Here is a 16115-nt window from a genome sequence, read left to right as displayed (position 1 = left end):
TTGATTTGGTAGAGCTGTGCTGCAGTCATTATTTTAGTTAGAATCCAAGCACCCTTCTCTGTTATCTTGTCCACTGCTTGTGAGTCACCAGATGAGGAATACATATAGACAAGCACTTGAAGAAGAAAGGAAAGTTACTTAACTTGTATAGTGACTGGAGCTCTTCCAGATATATTATCTATATGTAGTCCGCAACCCACCCTCCTTTCCCAGCTACTGCAAGGTCTAACAACGCTGGGATTCCATATTGGTGAAGGAAATGAGGGTTGGTTGGTCACTTTGCCCACTTTATGCCCTCAAGCGAGGGGGCTTAAGGGCATGAAAGGCACAGGCATGGTCCAGTGGGCACTACTGATTCCAGTCTTGGCCTGGGGCAGAAGTGCCCCAGACGTGGAATACATATTGAGAACACATCTCAAATCCAAGTTACTGTGCAATCCAAGTGGTTTTAGGTTTTTTTGACTCCTGTTCAGGGGTCAAGTGATAGTAAAAATACCTGGGTGGTAGAATAGAGCATTGAGGAATATGTTTGGGGCACCACCCCGATACATATTCAAGACTGAGTTAGCTAACACATTGATTAAGGTAGTGAGCAATTCAGCCATAATTCCTAAAACAAAGCAGGGAGCATTTTCCGATGTTTTGTGTTACTGTTATTTAAGAGATACAGAATCCTAAACTCTGCTTTCAGAAGGTATGTAAGAAGAACTGGCTTTAAATATTTTATTTTAAAATGTGTGTAAATGTCATTCTACCATCTTGGGTTCTTTGTCTTTTTAAAGTTTGACTGTTCCTTTTTAAGCCAATGTCTGATTAGGCTATATCTGATTCTACTGTAGTTTTCAAATTAAAACTTTTTATAGCCCATGTTACAATAAAAGGAGTTTAATTTTTTTTTTTTTGCTGGCAGTTATATTAAGCGGGGACAGTATAATGTTTGTGACATGATAATTACAGATTTTTCTACTCCATTTTTATCATGTTCACAGCTTCTGGCAGTGTCTGACTTGTTTACAGAAAGGAATCAATTTGAGATGATGTACACCACATTGACAGAATTGCGGAAGGTGCATCCATCAGAAGATGAGATTCTCATTCAATATTTGGTACCAGCCACATGTAAAGCAGCTGCTGTTCTTGGAATGGTAAGAAATTGTCACTTAAAAGTTGTGGCAAGTCTGTGAATGTACTGCTATTTTGGTCTATTTGATACTGGAATTGCTGCACTTCTGCCACAAAGAACTGGCATATTTTCAGAGGTTTTAGGGAGCACCTGTCATAATGGCAGCTTCATATTTTTAATACATTTTTAATTACTTCTCATCTATCCATTTTTTCTTTATAATTTTAATAATTAAATTAACTTAATCAAAGCTAGACCCGGTGTCTTTGTGTCCTGAAAACTGCTATATTTGTGGTTTGGAGTGTTCTGGGGAATGAATTCCAGAGGGGAGGACCTTAAATGGCAGAGTAGTAAATAAAGATGAGGACAGGGCAGTCATACAGAGCGATTTGGATCACTTGGTAAGCTGGGCCCATTCAAACAGAGTTTTAATATAGCCAAATGCAGAGTTATACTTCTAGGAACTAGGAATGCAAGCAATATGTATAGAATGGGGGATGTATGCTGGAAAGCCATTACTTTAGGAAAGATCTAGAGGTTACGGTGAACAAGTAAGTCAATATTAGCTCCCAGTGCAATGCTGTGGCAAATAGAACTAATGTGATCCATAGATGTATGAACAGGGAAGTAGGGATGTGATTTTGACTCTGTATATGGCATTGGTGAGACTGACTTTGGAATTCTGTGTCCAATTCTGGTGTCCCTACTTTAAAAACTATGTTGAAAAATTAGGGAGGGTGTAGAAAAGAGCCAGAAACATTATTCAGGGGCTGGAGAAAATGCCTTACAGCGAGAGGTTTAAAGAGCTCAAACTGTGTAGCCTAGCATAAAGAAAATTGAGAAGTACTGGATTACTGTATTGAAGTACTTTCATGGGGAGAAGAGACTGGGTACCAACAGGCTCTTTAATGTAGTGGAGAAAGGCGCAACAAGATGTTTGGAAAGTGAAGCCAGACATACTCAAATTGGCAATAGGCACAAATTTTCAGCAGTTAAGGTGGGGAAAACCTGGAACAAACAACCAAGGAAAATGGTGGATTCCCCACCTCCTGATGTCTTCAAATGAAAACTGGCTGCCTTCCTGGAAGATATACTGTAGTCAAACACAAGTAATTGGGCTCAATACAGGGGTAACTGCATGAAATTTAAGGTCCTGTGGTATTCAAGAGGTTAGCCTAGATCAGGAGTGGCCAACCTGAGCCTGAGAAGGAGCCAGAATTCACCAATGTACAATGCCAGAGAGCCACAGAAATACATCAGCAGGCACCCATCGGCCGCCCTGCAGATCAGCACTCCCCCTCCCTCCCAATCGGCTGTTTCGTGGCATGCAGGAGGCTCTGGGGAAGAAGAGGAGGAGCGAAGGCACTGCAAGCTCAGGGGAGGGGCAGGAAGGGGTGGAGTGGGGGTAGGGCCTGTGGCAGAGCCAGGGGTTGAGCAGTGAGCACCCCCTAGCACACTGGAAAATTGGCACCTGTAGCTCCAGCCCTGGAATCGGTGCCTATACAAGGAGCCGCATATTAACTTCTGAAGAGACGCATGTGGCTCTGGAGCCACAGGTTGGCCACCTCTGGCCTAGATGATCTAATGTTGCCTTCTGGCTTTAAATTCTGTGAAACTGAGAGCCTTCCTCTGGTCCAGCAAGAGCCTTCATTTGATTTTTAACTGCTGTGACAAGGGATATGATAAGAGGCCATCTCCCCGATTGCCAGGTACCAGATTATTCAGAGCTTTAAAGATAAGCAGCAGCCCCTTCAATTACCCCCCCAAAACCAGACAGGAAACCTTTGTAGAGACCTGAGCACAGGTCGGTCTATGTAGTGGTTCATGCCACTCAGAAGTTGGGTAGTTGCATTGCGAGCTAGATTGTAGATTAGGATGGACGTTTTGTAGTCCAAAAAAGAGTGCATTTTAGTATTTTAGCAAAGGCATGGAGGCCCATTGCTGGGTTCACACTGGGAGTGCGTGGCCATAATCTTATGATCAGTTGTAGATAGTGAATGTTACCGTTGAGCTGCTGCTGTTACCAGAGAGAGCCTGAGCAGTGATAGATCCACTAAGACTCCAAACCTGAAAGTCATTGTAGTGAAATACATTTTCCAATGTATGGTGCAGAAACCACCTTCACTTACACCCAACCACTTCCACTAAAAATTCTCATTCCATTCATGAAGCTCATTGAAAGCAAAGCTGCTGCCATCAACATCTCCCCGTAAACTTTCATAAAGCCACTTGGTTACCCTCCTTAAAATCTCCTTTGCTGTGATGTGTACAAAAAGGTTGACAATGGTTAGGCAGCTAGTATGCTGTGCTTAACTGTTGTCTCATTATGTCCTTGAATGGGTGCCCCTCCTCCCCCAGCTGTCTGTTTCTGTCCACCTGCTGTCTCTTGGCTTTGGGGCAAGTGCCGTCTTGTTATAAGTGCTTAGCATAGTGAGGCCCTGAGCCCTAATTGGGATCCCAGGTGCTACTGCAATATAAATAACCTGCATTCCAGCCTTCTCAGCTTCTGCTTCTTGTTACAATCCTCTAATACCATGTTCGCCCTCGAGGACTAAACATACAGGTGGTGGGGAGGAAGCGGTGTCCAGGTGTGACTGTCAGTGGCCATGGGTAACAGACCATTAACAGTGTGTCCAAATGACTGAGGCTCCGTGGTAATGTTTACCATAGATGCCGTTTAGGGAGCTTACGTGCCAAGCATCCTTATATGCAGATCTTGGGCATATAGCAATCTGTTTCATATATTAGCGTTCTTCCTCACACATCCACCAGTTTGGAGGACCATGGACAGATTAGAAACTTCTAGGAGCTCAAGGCCTACATATAAGGATGCTTAGTATGTAAATATCCTAATCTGCATCCATGGCATCCCTTACCTATCAGTAGTATTAGTGCTTCCCCTAAACTGATGATATATTATCACAGAACTACTTTTCCAAATGTGACATTATGTTATCATGTTGGTGCAGTGGTTTACCATTTCACTTGCAAAAAGTTGATAAAATACTTACACTGGTTTAATGTTATGATCTCTCTGAGGAGAATGCTTTTACACTGAGAATTAGATGCAACCTCTTTAACTAAATTTGCAAGCCAGAATATACCAGTTTTCCAACTTACTCCAATCTCCCTTAGTACGTTATTCAGATATCTAAGTACTTGTTTTGTGTAAACCTCTGATTCATGATACATTTTCTAGTCTTTAATTCACCATCAAAAACTTTTCCACTTTTAATGAGTCATCAGAATGCTGCATTGGTCCAGTGATGCTTTTAGTTCATCGTTTTGTTTATGTGCATTAGGATAAAGCTGTAGCCGAACCAGTAAGCCGTCTGTTGGAATCAACACTGCGCAGCACCCATATGCCAAGTCGGATTGGAGCTCTGCATGGAATTCTTTACATCCTTGAATGTGACCTGCTTGATGAAACAGCAAAGCAACTCATTCCAATTATCAGCGAGTATTTGCTTTCCAATCTGAGAGGGATAGCACAGTAGGTGTTATGTATTAGAAATTTTGCAGTGTTTTAATGCAAAGAACAATTTGAACTGTAGAGTAAGCATCTAGAAATATGCTGGTTTATACAAATCTCTTGATCCTGTAAAACAAGCTTTTTTTAGAAGATTCTAAGGACTTCAGGTGGAGAATATGCTAATTAAATTTCTTGCAATGTTACTATTTTTGCTTCTGATTCCAATTGAAAATAGAGTGCATAGTCATGAGCAAAAAGCTTTTACATTTCAGGTTTGAACCTCAAAAAGATAGTTGGTTTCAAGATTGAGGTGAATAGTCAATTTTTATTTTTATATGGACGTTGTTTGCCTGTCCCCTAGCCATTTTGAAATGTAACAGCCTCTCAGACTGGAAACTAAAGTTTCTATCATAGTAGCTGATACATACTAGTGTCCCTTGCCACCATCTTCAGCTTTGATTTGCAGAAGTGACGTGCTTGAAGGAAGAGCGAGAAATAAGTGTTTGATAGTTCAGTAGACTGTATTACAAATCTTCCCATGTTTTAATATAAAAAAGCAGTGGTTTTCAACCTGTGGTCTGTGGACCCTGGGGGGTCCACAAAATTTCTTACATTTCCAAGGGTGTCTGCACCTCCATCTGAAATTTTTTAAGGATCCACAAATGAAAAAAGATTGAAAACCATTGTCATAAAGGGTTTAAACTTTCTTCTTCGAGTGCTTGCACATTTCGATCCCACTGTAGGTGTGTGCTGGCTCTGAGCACAATCGCCAGAAAATTTTCCCTCGGTGGTACCAGTCAGGGCGGCTCGAGCATCCTCTGGGGTGCTCATAGCATTGGGTGTGCTCATTGCACCGGTATAGAGGGTCCAGCTCACTCCGTGTCCCCACAGTTCTTTCTTACTTCCTATGATGGTTGCTGGAACTGTTCCTCTTGCTTTGACCAGCGTTCTCAGTGAACTTTGTTTCCTCTGATTATTGTATATAGTTGGCATAGTTGTTAGTCAGTCAGTTAGTTAGTTTGCGTATCTTGGTTAGTTAGCAGAGTTTTGTCCTTATCTGTTGCCTAGGCATGCCTAGGTCGCTGGGCTTCAAGCCTTGTACCTCCTGCCACAAGACTCTGTTCCTGTCTGACCCTGAAGTGCTTGGGTGAGGCTCACATCGGGGACCACTGCCAAATTTGAAGGGATTTTAAGCCCCATACAAAGAGAGAGGTTGAAGTTCCTGATTATGGAGGTGGCACAGAGACCTTCCTCTGAGTTGAGCCAGTCGGACTCAGTATCAAGCACTTCGGCATCAGTGTGCTCCTCCTACCGTGTGGGAGTCCCAGCACTGTTCACCATCCCCAGTGCAGAGGAAGAGACATAAGAAGCAGCCAGCTGAGAGGGGATGTTCCCTGACACCTAAGAAGGCCAGGCATGTGGAGCATATCGGAGTGTGATCTAAGCCAGGCCACTGCTCTGCCTCAGCAGCGCAGCAGTCAGCATCACTGACTCCAGCCCATATACAGACGCCGTTGAGTCCAGTACCAGATTAACAGTCCGCACTGGAGGGACAGTGCAGTACCAGTGCTATTGCAATGCCGTCCATGCTGGCTTCACTCACTGCCACCAGGCACCTGCTATTGGTACTGGTGTCATCGACAGTGCAAGAGCCAGTGGTGTTGGTGCTGGCGGGCAGGAGAGAGCTTGTGGCCACCAGTTACTGTTCTGTACCAGGCCGTCCGGTACTGTCTAAGGGGAAACTGACCATGCTGGCCCCGACACTGGCTTCCCCACTTTGGCTCTGCTCTCCATCACTGGTGGGAACCACTCCTCCGTGGTCATCACATAGACACACCTCGTTGTCAGAGTCAGAGGTTGGGTCATACTACTCTCATCCACTGCTGATCCGGGCACAGGAATGCCGTCAAGTGCTTTGCCTAGTGGTCACTGGGGACCTATGCTGATGCAGTGTCCCTTTTGGAATCCATGGGGATTTCCCCCAATCCTGGGGCCCCATTTGAGGTGCTCCTATTCAGTGGCCTCTGAGAGAAGGGCACTGCTGCCCCATCAGGCAGCATCTGATCCAGATTCTGGTACCGAGTCCAGTGCTGAGTTTCAGGAACCAGTCTGTGGGATCTGGTCGGCACAGAAGGGGAAGAGGAGTGCCCTCAGCCGCCACCTCTTCTCCTGATGAGGCTGTGTCAGGAACAGGAGTGTTGCTGCCCCAAGATGACTGTAAGGCCCACCAGGAGCAGCTGAAGATGGTGGCCCAAAATTTGGGCATTCAGGTGGAGGTAGTAAGAGTCCTCTCATAGTCTGGTGGACATTTTGGCTGCAGCAGTTGCTCTGCCTCTCAGTGAGGTCATCATGAAACCGGTGAAAGCCTTGTAGTAAACTTCCACCTTCCTGCCCAGGGTTTTGAGTTCTTGTACACTAATCCCAATCTTGCCCGCCCTGCGCCCCCTTCCCCCCCTTCCCCCCCCCCGATCCCTGGTGGTCTCCGCTGCCAACAAAAAGGAAAGGCAGGGTCTCTAAGGTGCATCACCTAAAGAAAAATACTCCTAAAGAACCTAAAGAAAAAGTTGGACCTATTCGGTAGACAGGTCTACTCTACCAGGGGTCTGCGACTCAGGATCACTAACCGGCAGGTGCTGCTGGGCAGATACGTCTTCAACATGTGGGACTCCATGTTGAAGTTCACGGACTTGCTGCCACAAGAGGCCATATTGGAGTTCTCCACACTGGTAGATGAGGGGAAATCCATAGTATGGGCTTCTCTGCAAGCTTCCCTGATTGCAGCGGATTCAGTGGTCATGTCCATGGTTTCCACAGTAGCCATGCATAAGAGTTCACGGCTGTAGTCCTCTGGTCTCCTGTGGGAGGTCCAGCAAACCCTCCAGGATCTTCCCTTCGAGGGGGCTTTGCTCTGTTTGGAGCAGACTGACTAGAAGCTTCATGGGCTGAAGGACTCCAGGACTACCCAGTGACTTCAAGAAAGCACTACAGACCTCAGCAGTCCTCCCGGTATTCCGCCTCACCAGCCCATCAAGACATGCAGAGGAAAAGGAGCAGGGGCTTTAGGCGTAGACCACCGTCCCCTTCTAGCTCTAAGTCAATATCTGCTCCACCCAGACAGCAAGAAGGCTCCAAGCAGCTTTTGATGGGACGCTCAAGGATATTTTACCAGTTCTCATGTTTCTTTATCCTATTTCCCCCTTTATTTGCAGACTGCCTGTCCCACTTCAGCTGTGCATGGTCCAGTATCGCTACAGACTGGGTGCTGAAAACGATGGAAGTGGGATGTATCCTCCAGGTCAGTTCTACCCCTCCTTTTCACTCTTCCTCCCCATGCCTCTTCAGGGACTCCTCTCATGAGCAACTTCTGACCCAGGAAGTTCAATCTGTCCTTTGAGCGGGGACCATGGAAGAGGTTCCACAAAATCTAAGGGGGACAGCGTTCTACTCCCGTTATTTCCTAATTCTGAAGGTGCAGACCTATTCTAGACCTGCGCCAGCTCAACAGCTATCTCACGAAATTAAAGTTCCGCATGGTCTCCCTGGCTTCCATTATTTCTTCTCTGGATCCCGGGGGCTGGTATACCACCTTCCATTTAAGAGATGCCTACTTTCACATATCAATCTTTCAAGGCCACAGAAGGTTCTTCAGGTTCGTTGTGAACCAAATGCACTGCTGATTCGCAGTATTCCTCTTTGGCCTGTTGGCAGCTCTGTGGGTATTTACAAAATGCATGGTGGTAGTGGCAGCCTTCCTGAGGAAGCTAGGAGTGCAAGTCTACCTGCATCTGGATGACTGGCTAGGCCAGTGGTTCTCAACCTGTGACCTGTGGGCCACTTGCGGCCCAATCAGCACAGAGGTGCAGCCCATGTGACATCCTCAGGGCCATAGAGGTAATATTGGATGCGGCCCACAATGGTAAATAGGTTGAGAACCCCTGGGCTAGGCAGATGCATGTCAAGAGCTCAGCTGGAGTCCGGCATCCTCCTCATCCAGTTGACATTCCAGGCCCTAGGCCTGCTAATAAATGTACAGAAGTTCACTCTCACTCCAGTACAGAGGACAGAGATTATTGGAGCTGTGCTCGACTACCCAGGCCAGAGCCTTCCTTCCAGAAGATTGGTTTTGGACAATGACGTCCCTGATAGTGCACTTCAAGGACAACATAGTTACAACAGCCCAAAATTGTCTGAGGCTTTTGGGTCACATGGCTTCCTGTATGTATGTAATGCAGCACACAAGAGTATATCTGAAACCCCTCCTGGCATGGCTGGCCTCGATGTACTCACCAAACTGCCACCACCCAGACTCGGTTCTTATGGTACCTTCCCCAGTCCTCACCTCCCTCAACTGGTGGCTGGACCTGCTGGTGGTTTGTGCTGATGTTCCCTTTTCACGATCCCAACTGCAGATATCCCTGGTATCAGACACGTCAGCGTTAGGCTGGGGGCTCACCTGGGGCACCTCAGGACTCAAGGCCTTTGGCCTTCAGAAGAGCTCTTGCTACGCATCACTGAAGAGCTCGGGGCAGTTCATCTGGCCTGTCAGGCATTCCCACTTCACATTACAGGCAAGTGTGTGTTGGTTCTTACAGTCAGTCATGTTCTATCTCAGCAGGCAGGGAGGAGCTCGCTCTTCCCCTCTATGTAGAGAAGCAGTTCAGCTGTGGGAGTTCTGCATAGCCCATTCAGTCTACCTGGAGGCTTCTCATCTTCCAGGAGCATAAAAGGAGCTGGAAGATCGCCTCAGCAAGTCTTTCTCCAGTCACCACAAGTGATCCCTTCACCTGGACATCATGAGGGACATTTACCAGCAGTATGGGACTCCCCAGGCAGGCCTGTTTGAAACCAGGCACAAAGGTGGAAGTGTCACTACTGAAACACTTCCTCTGAGTTGAGCCCTGCAAGGTCTCAGCCTGAGATCACTCACGGACACCTTCCTACTACCATGGACAGGTCACCTGTACTACGCTTTCCCATCTGTCCTGCTCATGCACAAGATTCTACTCTAGATCAAATAGGACCAGGTGTGGGTCGTTCTAATAGCCTCAGCTTGGCCCCACCAACATCAGTTTGCCACACTGCTAGGCCTTTCTGTGGCGGCTCCATTCCTGCTTCCTCTACGTCTGTCAGGACCATGGTTAGCTACTGCACCCGAACCTCAGCTCCCTCCACTTGACGGCCTGGAAGCTCCATGGCTAAATCCCAGAGAGCTGGCTTGCTCAGAGCAGGGCTGTCATGTCTTACTGGTATCAGGAAGCCCTCCATCCACCAGGGTTACTTACCTCGCAAAGTGGAAGTTGTTCTTCCTCTGGGCTGCTCAATGTGGAGTCTCGCCTGCATGGTCATTGTTTCAGGACAATCTCAAGTCGTTGTTACACCTGAAACAGCAAGGTTTAACTATCTCCTCAATGAAGGTTCACCTTGCAGCACTATCAGCTTTCCATCCTCGGGTGGATAACCGGTCTGTTTTTTCACAAGAGATGTCTATCCGTTTCCTCAACATCGAGAAAGATTATACCCCCGAGTGCAATAGCCCATTCCTCCTTAGATCTAAACCTGGTCTTATCAGAACATATGGGTCCCCTGTTGGAATGGTTAGCAAAGTGACATTGCTGTCGCACCTGAAATTTGTGTCTAAGGCGGTCTCTCTGTTTGATTAAAAGTAGGAGGCAAATTTGCTTGGTTTTTTTCCCCCTAAGCTGCATTCAATTCCAGAGGAGCAGTGTCTTCACAGATGGAACATCAGACAATGTCTGACCTTTTCCTCTGGACAGGGCTAAACCCTTTTGGGCTTTGCCTTATCTGTGTCATATGCAAACTGTATGAAGGGACAGGCAGTCTTCTCATGGATAATTTCCTCCATCAAGACTGCATACAAAACAGCTTCGGCTACACGCCCTCTATGGGTGCAAGCTCACGCTACAAGAGTGCAAGGTACGTCAATAGCATTCTTAAGTGACGTCTCAATATTGGATATTTGAAGGACTGCTACATGGTCATCGATACATATATTTATGAACCACTGTGCCATTACCACAGCATCCAGAGCAGCTACAAACTTCTGGAACACAGTCCTGCAGTCCTTGTTTAAATAGACTCTGAGCCCCTCTCCGTGGGGGTACTGTTTGTGGGTCACCTAAGTGAAATGCACGGCTGCATCTACTCGAGAAAAAGAAATGGTTACTTACTGTAACTGGTTCTTTGAGATGTGATGCAGATGTGTATTTCACAACCCACCTGCTCTCTTTTCTGCATTAGAGTCTAGTCTCTGGTCGTTCAGTGCAAAGAAACTGAGGGGGGTCAAGGGAACACGGCTTTGTATAGCCAGGGAGGGGGCTATGGATACTATAGGCAAAATTCTTCGGGTCTGGCATGGTGGGCGCGCACACACCTACATGGAATACACGTCTGCATCACATCTCAAAGAATCACAGTTTACAGTAAGTAACCAATTCTTTACTGATATATAACCATTTGCTTTCTTGCTTATTTACAGCTCTGTAAATGTCCATAACCAACAGCATATTTTAGTGATGTGTGCTGCGGCATTCTACTTGATAGAGAATTACCCACTTGACGTAGGGCCTGAATTCTCTGCAGGAATTATACAGGTATGTATTGCACAGTGCTCCAGATTACAGAAGATTGATGCAATCTTGAATCAGTGCAGATTTTTTTAAGAACTTTTAGGTGGATTATTATTGATAAGCTTTATGAAAGAAATGTTTTCTTCTTTGCATATATATTTCTATGGGTGCTCCACCCTAGGATTTGCGTGTGCTCCCTGAGGGCCCACACCTGCACAGAGCAGCACCTTGTGCCTCCAAATGAGGTCATATAAGATACTTACCCACCGCCACTCAGTTCCTTCTCAGCTCCCTGCAACTTGATACAGAGCAATTGTGTATCCCCTGATTCTTGGCTTCCTGCCTATCTTAACATAGTGACTTATTCTAAATTTTTCTTTTATTTGTTTAGTTATTTTATTTCTCTTTATAGCTTTAATACAGATGGGTATAGAAGGAGCTTGCCGCCCCCCCCCCCCCACCCTACACACACACCTTTTTCTTTGTCCTCTGAGTTACGCCAAAGACCCTGGGGACTAAACCCTGCCAAAGGTCTTTTCCTTGTAGTTGACAGGCATTCAAGCTACCTTTGCTGCTTCTGAGACACCCATGTCCCATCAAAGTGTATAGTCTGTATGGGATTTAAACGCAGGTTGCAGACAGACAGGTAGGTTAGGCTGAAGCTCCTTCTAATGGAATACTCACTTGCCCCAGCTCCAGCCACACCTTCAGAGGCTAGGACTGCTTAGAAATAGAAGACTCTTTCCCCTGTTAGGGAAGTAAGGAAGAGGGGTAGGTCATCCATAAATCCCACTCTGAGACTTCACATCTGTCAAGGGGAATGGTTGAGGTTCCCATACAATTCTAGTACTGAGCTGTCAGTACCACATAAGAAGCAGCATGTGGAGAATTCTTCTAACAGATAGCACAGAGAGCCATCTGCCTCTCGGTACCGAGATGCTCACAGGCTCCTACTCATGCTCTGGTGCTGTCATCTTCTCTGCACTGGAGTTCTTTGGTCAGAGAAGTTCCTCTACAAGCCTCTCTAGTACCATCACTGCACTGACCAGTCTCCTCTACCAACTTCAGGATACCATAGCCCTCCAGCACCCTTCAGATTTCTCTCTTGGAGACCCTTTTCATACTGGAGGAGCCGGAGTCCCCTCTGTTATGGACTTCTATGAAAACCCCTTCCCTGCTCAGTCACCTGCAACCGCAATCATCCTGGATTGAACTCCAATCAGGCCTCTGATACCAGCACCTTTATCTGATGCTTCCCATTTCAGTCTAGGGGTGACACTTCTTCATTATCTAAGGTCTAAGGTATAGGGCTCCTTTTTGGCACCATACTATCACACCCCACTGAGCTGTCATTCTGAGGAGGATCTTCTGGACCTCACCAGACTCCATACATCCAAGGGTTGTGAATATCCTTGGGGAAATCCTTCTCTCTCCACCCCCTCAGGGGACTCACTGGAATCCCTGGGGTCAGCTTAGTGAACAGTTTTATAGGGGACCAGCCAAAAAGAGATCCCAATATCCACTGGTACCACATCACTGACAGGTACCACCTGACCTACCTTCCGTACTGCAGGATCATCCTTCGGTACCTTATGCCCCTTTGGCCCTGGTATGCACTGAATAAAAGCAGGACCCACTGATGGAGGGAAACTTGCCCCATCAGCTAAGTTCTCTTCATCCCCCAATTAAGTGGTAATGCCCCCACCACCCTTTTTTGCTGACAACTTTCCAGCCTTCCAAGACCTCATTAAATACCTGACAGAATTCCCACAGATCCCAGTAGAGGAGGTTCAGGAGTCTCAGTGCTCCTTGATGCACATTCTAAATATCACTCCTCAGGGCAAAATTACACTCCCAATCAATGGGGCTCTGTTATCATCTACTTGCCCAATCTAGCGAACATCTGTCAATATCCAGCCCACCTGCTAAGTGGGCAGATAAAAAAGTATAGTATAATAACCAAGCGAATGGAACATTTGTTTTCCCACCTCACTCCCAATTCCCTGGTGGTGAATGCAGGTAAAGAAAGAAAATGACAAATCTGCTCCAGATCTTCTCCTTATGATAAGTCCAAATGTTTAGACCTCCTGGGTTGAAAAAGCTACTCCTCAGTAGCTCTCCAATTTCAAGTGGTAAACTACCAAGCCCGGGTGGCAGATTTTAACACACATTCCAAGTTCACACATTTTATTAAACATCTGCCACAGGACCAGAGGAAACAATTTCAGGCCATCATTTTGAAAGGTCAGTTAATAGCTAAAACCTCTTTCCAGGCTGCCTTAGATGCCACAGACATGGCTTCTAGAGCCTTAGCTATGGCTGTAGGTATGCAAAGAGCATCCTAGCTCTAGTCTTCTGACCTCCCAAGAGGTGCAGAATATGGTTGAAGACCTTCCCTTTGAAGGACCCAACTCCTCAGTGCTGACAGACTTCCCCCTCCACACCCTGAGGGACTTGAGGTCAGCTTTAAGGTCTCTGGGAATTTACATTCCTGCAAGAAAGAAACAGTTTAGTCCCAAACATCACAGTGCTCTATACGGTATCAGTACCATTCTCAGCAAACTTTTCCCAGACCTTTGGACTTTCAGAGGAGGATATCTAGATCTCCAAAAAGAGACCACCCCCTTTTACAATATCATCATCTGCTCCTCCCTCTAAGAAACAATTTTACATTTTGGTCAAGGGCATCAAGCAACCTACTTTCCTGGATCCTGTGCTGTGCAATTCCATCCATTACCACCCCCTTAGGATAGCGTCTATCCCACTTCCTGCCTGCCTGGAGCAGGTTACCTCAGGCTCATGGATCTTGGTGGTCATCAATGGGGGATGTTCCATCCACTTTCATACTATTTCACCCTCCCCCCCTCCACCTGCCTTCCCCATCCGTCTTCAGAGACACATCTCATGAAGATCTCTTAAAACAAGAGATGCAGTCTCTCTTACTCTTGGGGCAATCAAACTGGTTACTCCTGAGTTCGTTGGGAGAGGGGCAGAGGATAGAGACTGATGCTCAACCTCAGAAACCTGAACGCCTACATCCTTTCCCAGCACTTCAGAACAGTGACACTAGCCATTATAAAGCCCATCCTTAGATATGGGAGATTGCCTCATCGACCTTGACCTGCAGGGTGCCTTCTTTTATATAGCTTTCTACTCATCCCACAAACATTTCCTATGTTTCATAAAAGGCTCAGAATGCTGCCAGTACTGAGTCCTTCTCTTTGGGCTCTCCACAGCCCCAAAGGTCTTCACAAATCTCCTCGCAGCAGCCTATTTATCACAGTGGGCCATAGCAGTATTCCCCTTACCTGAACGAGTGACTTCTCAGGGCTTGATCATTTCGGGAGGTCCAGTTGGCAACCTCCAGGGTTCTAGCACTGTTTCAGTCTCTAGGACTTTGAATTAATCGGAAGACATTTACATTGACTCCCATCCAAACAATAGATTTAATCAGAACCTCTGTAGACTCCCTAACTCCCCAAAGAGAGTTTATCTAGTCTAATCTCAACAATATAACACAGTCTGTAAACAACTGCAAGGACCTGCCTACAACTCTTGGCCCACATGTTGGCATTCATCTTTGTCACACCTCACATGAGAGACTACATGTCAGGTGCCTTCACACAGACCTAAGCCATGTGTGCACCCCAGCATCCTCAAATGTATCACAGTACCTCAGAAAGTTCTGGACTCTTTCAGGTGGTGGAATGACCCACTGAAGGTCTGAGTGGGAACCCCAGTCTCATATACCCTACCCTCAAAGATTCTCACAACCGATATTTCTCTTTTGGGATGCGTGGCTTACCTCCAAGGGGACACTGCGCAGGGCAAGTAGTCCACATAAAGGTCACACTCCGCATCCACGTTCTGGACTGGAGTCGTTTGATAGGCTTATCAACACTTCCTTCACACCGTAAAGGGCCACTCCTTCAGGGCAATGATGTATTACATCAACAAACAGGGAAGAGAAAGATCCCAGCCCTTACATGCTGTCACCAAACTTGTGGAACCGATGCATTTCCCATGAGATAGGAATCTCAAGATTGTAGACTTCCTGAGCAGAAATTTCCTTCAAGATTACAAATGGGAGTTCAGTGGTTCTGTCTTCCTTGGCATCTGCCAGATGTGGGGTCTCCCAGAAGCAGACCTCTTTAACACCCCAAACAATGCAAAATGTTGTCTTTTCTGCTCCAAGGGACTATAAGGCTGCAACTCGTTGGGAGATGCCCTGATAACACCAGGGCCCTGTACCTGCTTTATGTTTACCAGCCTCTACCTCTAATTCTCAAGACCTTATTCAAACTGCATCAGGAAAGAGCGAGGGTGATCCTCACAGCACTGTCCTGGCCAAGACAAGTGTGGTAGTCAAACCTCCATCACCTCTTTGTGGCAACGTCCCTCCAACTAGGTCCCATCAGGAAAAAATCTCCTGTCACAGAACTCTGGGACCCTGATCAATCCCAACCCTTCCTCCTTTAACTTGAGAGCATGGTTCCTGGATGGCTCTCAAGGTAGAGTTAACCTGTTCAGAAAAGGACCAATCAGTTCTCCTATCTAGCAGGAAATCTAGTACTTGCAAAACTTACCTTCAGAAGTGGAAACACTTCCATTCTTGCTGTTCTTTTCACTCTTCTCTAGCATGAGAGGTTCTGCTTTCCAAAATTTTGGACTATCTGTTGGATTTGAAGACACAAGGTCGATCAGTGAGCTCAGTCAGAATACATTTGGCCACTCTTACAGCTTTCCACTCACACATCAAGGGCTTCTCAGTTTTTGCCAACCCCACTATGGCCAGATTCCTCAAGGGCCCCCAACTTCCCAGTGGGACCATAATTAGGTCCTAAGTGCCCTGAGGAAACCCTTCTTTGAACCTACATACTTGTTCTTTCCTCCACCTCTCCCTCAGGACTTTGTTCCTTATAGCCATAATTTC

The 16115-nt window shown here is 46.4% G+C and overlaps 1 protein-coding gene across 3 annotated transcripts in view; it reads left to right on the top strand.

Annotated features, from left to right (window-relative positions):
* Nucleotides 1-16115, top strand: part of HTT (huntingtin) — a 189157-nt gene that overhangs the window by 161493 nt on the left and 11549 nt on the right. For 2 of the 3 annotated variants that reach the window (XM_037898170.2, XM_037898168.2), the window contains 3 exons: nt 990-1145; nt 4426-4616; nt 11092-11206. In XM_037898170.2, the coding sequence (XP_037754098.1) occupies nt 990-1145; nt 4426-4616; nt 11092-11206 (462 nt within the window). Of the gene's footprint in view, nt 1-989; nt 1146-4425; nt 4617-11091; nt 11207-16115 lie in introns of those variants that run through there. The other variant, XR_006290216.1, reaches the window with a different exon arrangement.

This window comes from Chelonia mydas, chromosome 4 (genome assembly GCF_015237465.2).
Source record: "Chelonia mydas isolate rCheMyd1 chromosome 4, rCheMyd1.pri.v2, whole genome shotgun sequence".
NCBI lineage: Eukaryota > Metazoa > Chordata > Testudines > Cheloniidae > Chelonia > Chelonia mydas.
The sequence above is the reverse complement of the archived record's forward strand: the minus strand, read 5'-3'. Positions and strand labels throughout refer to the sequence as shown.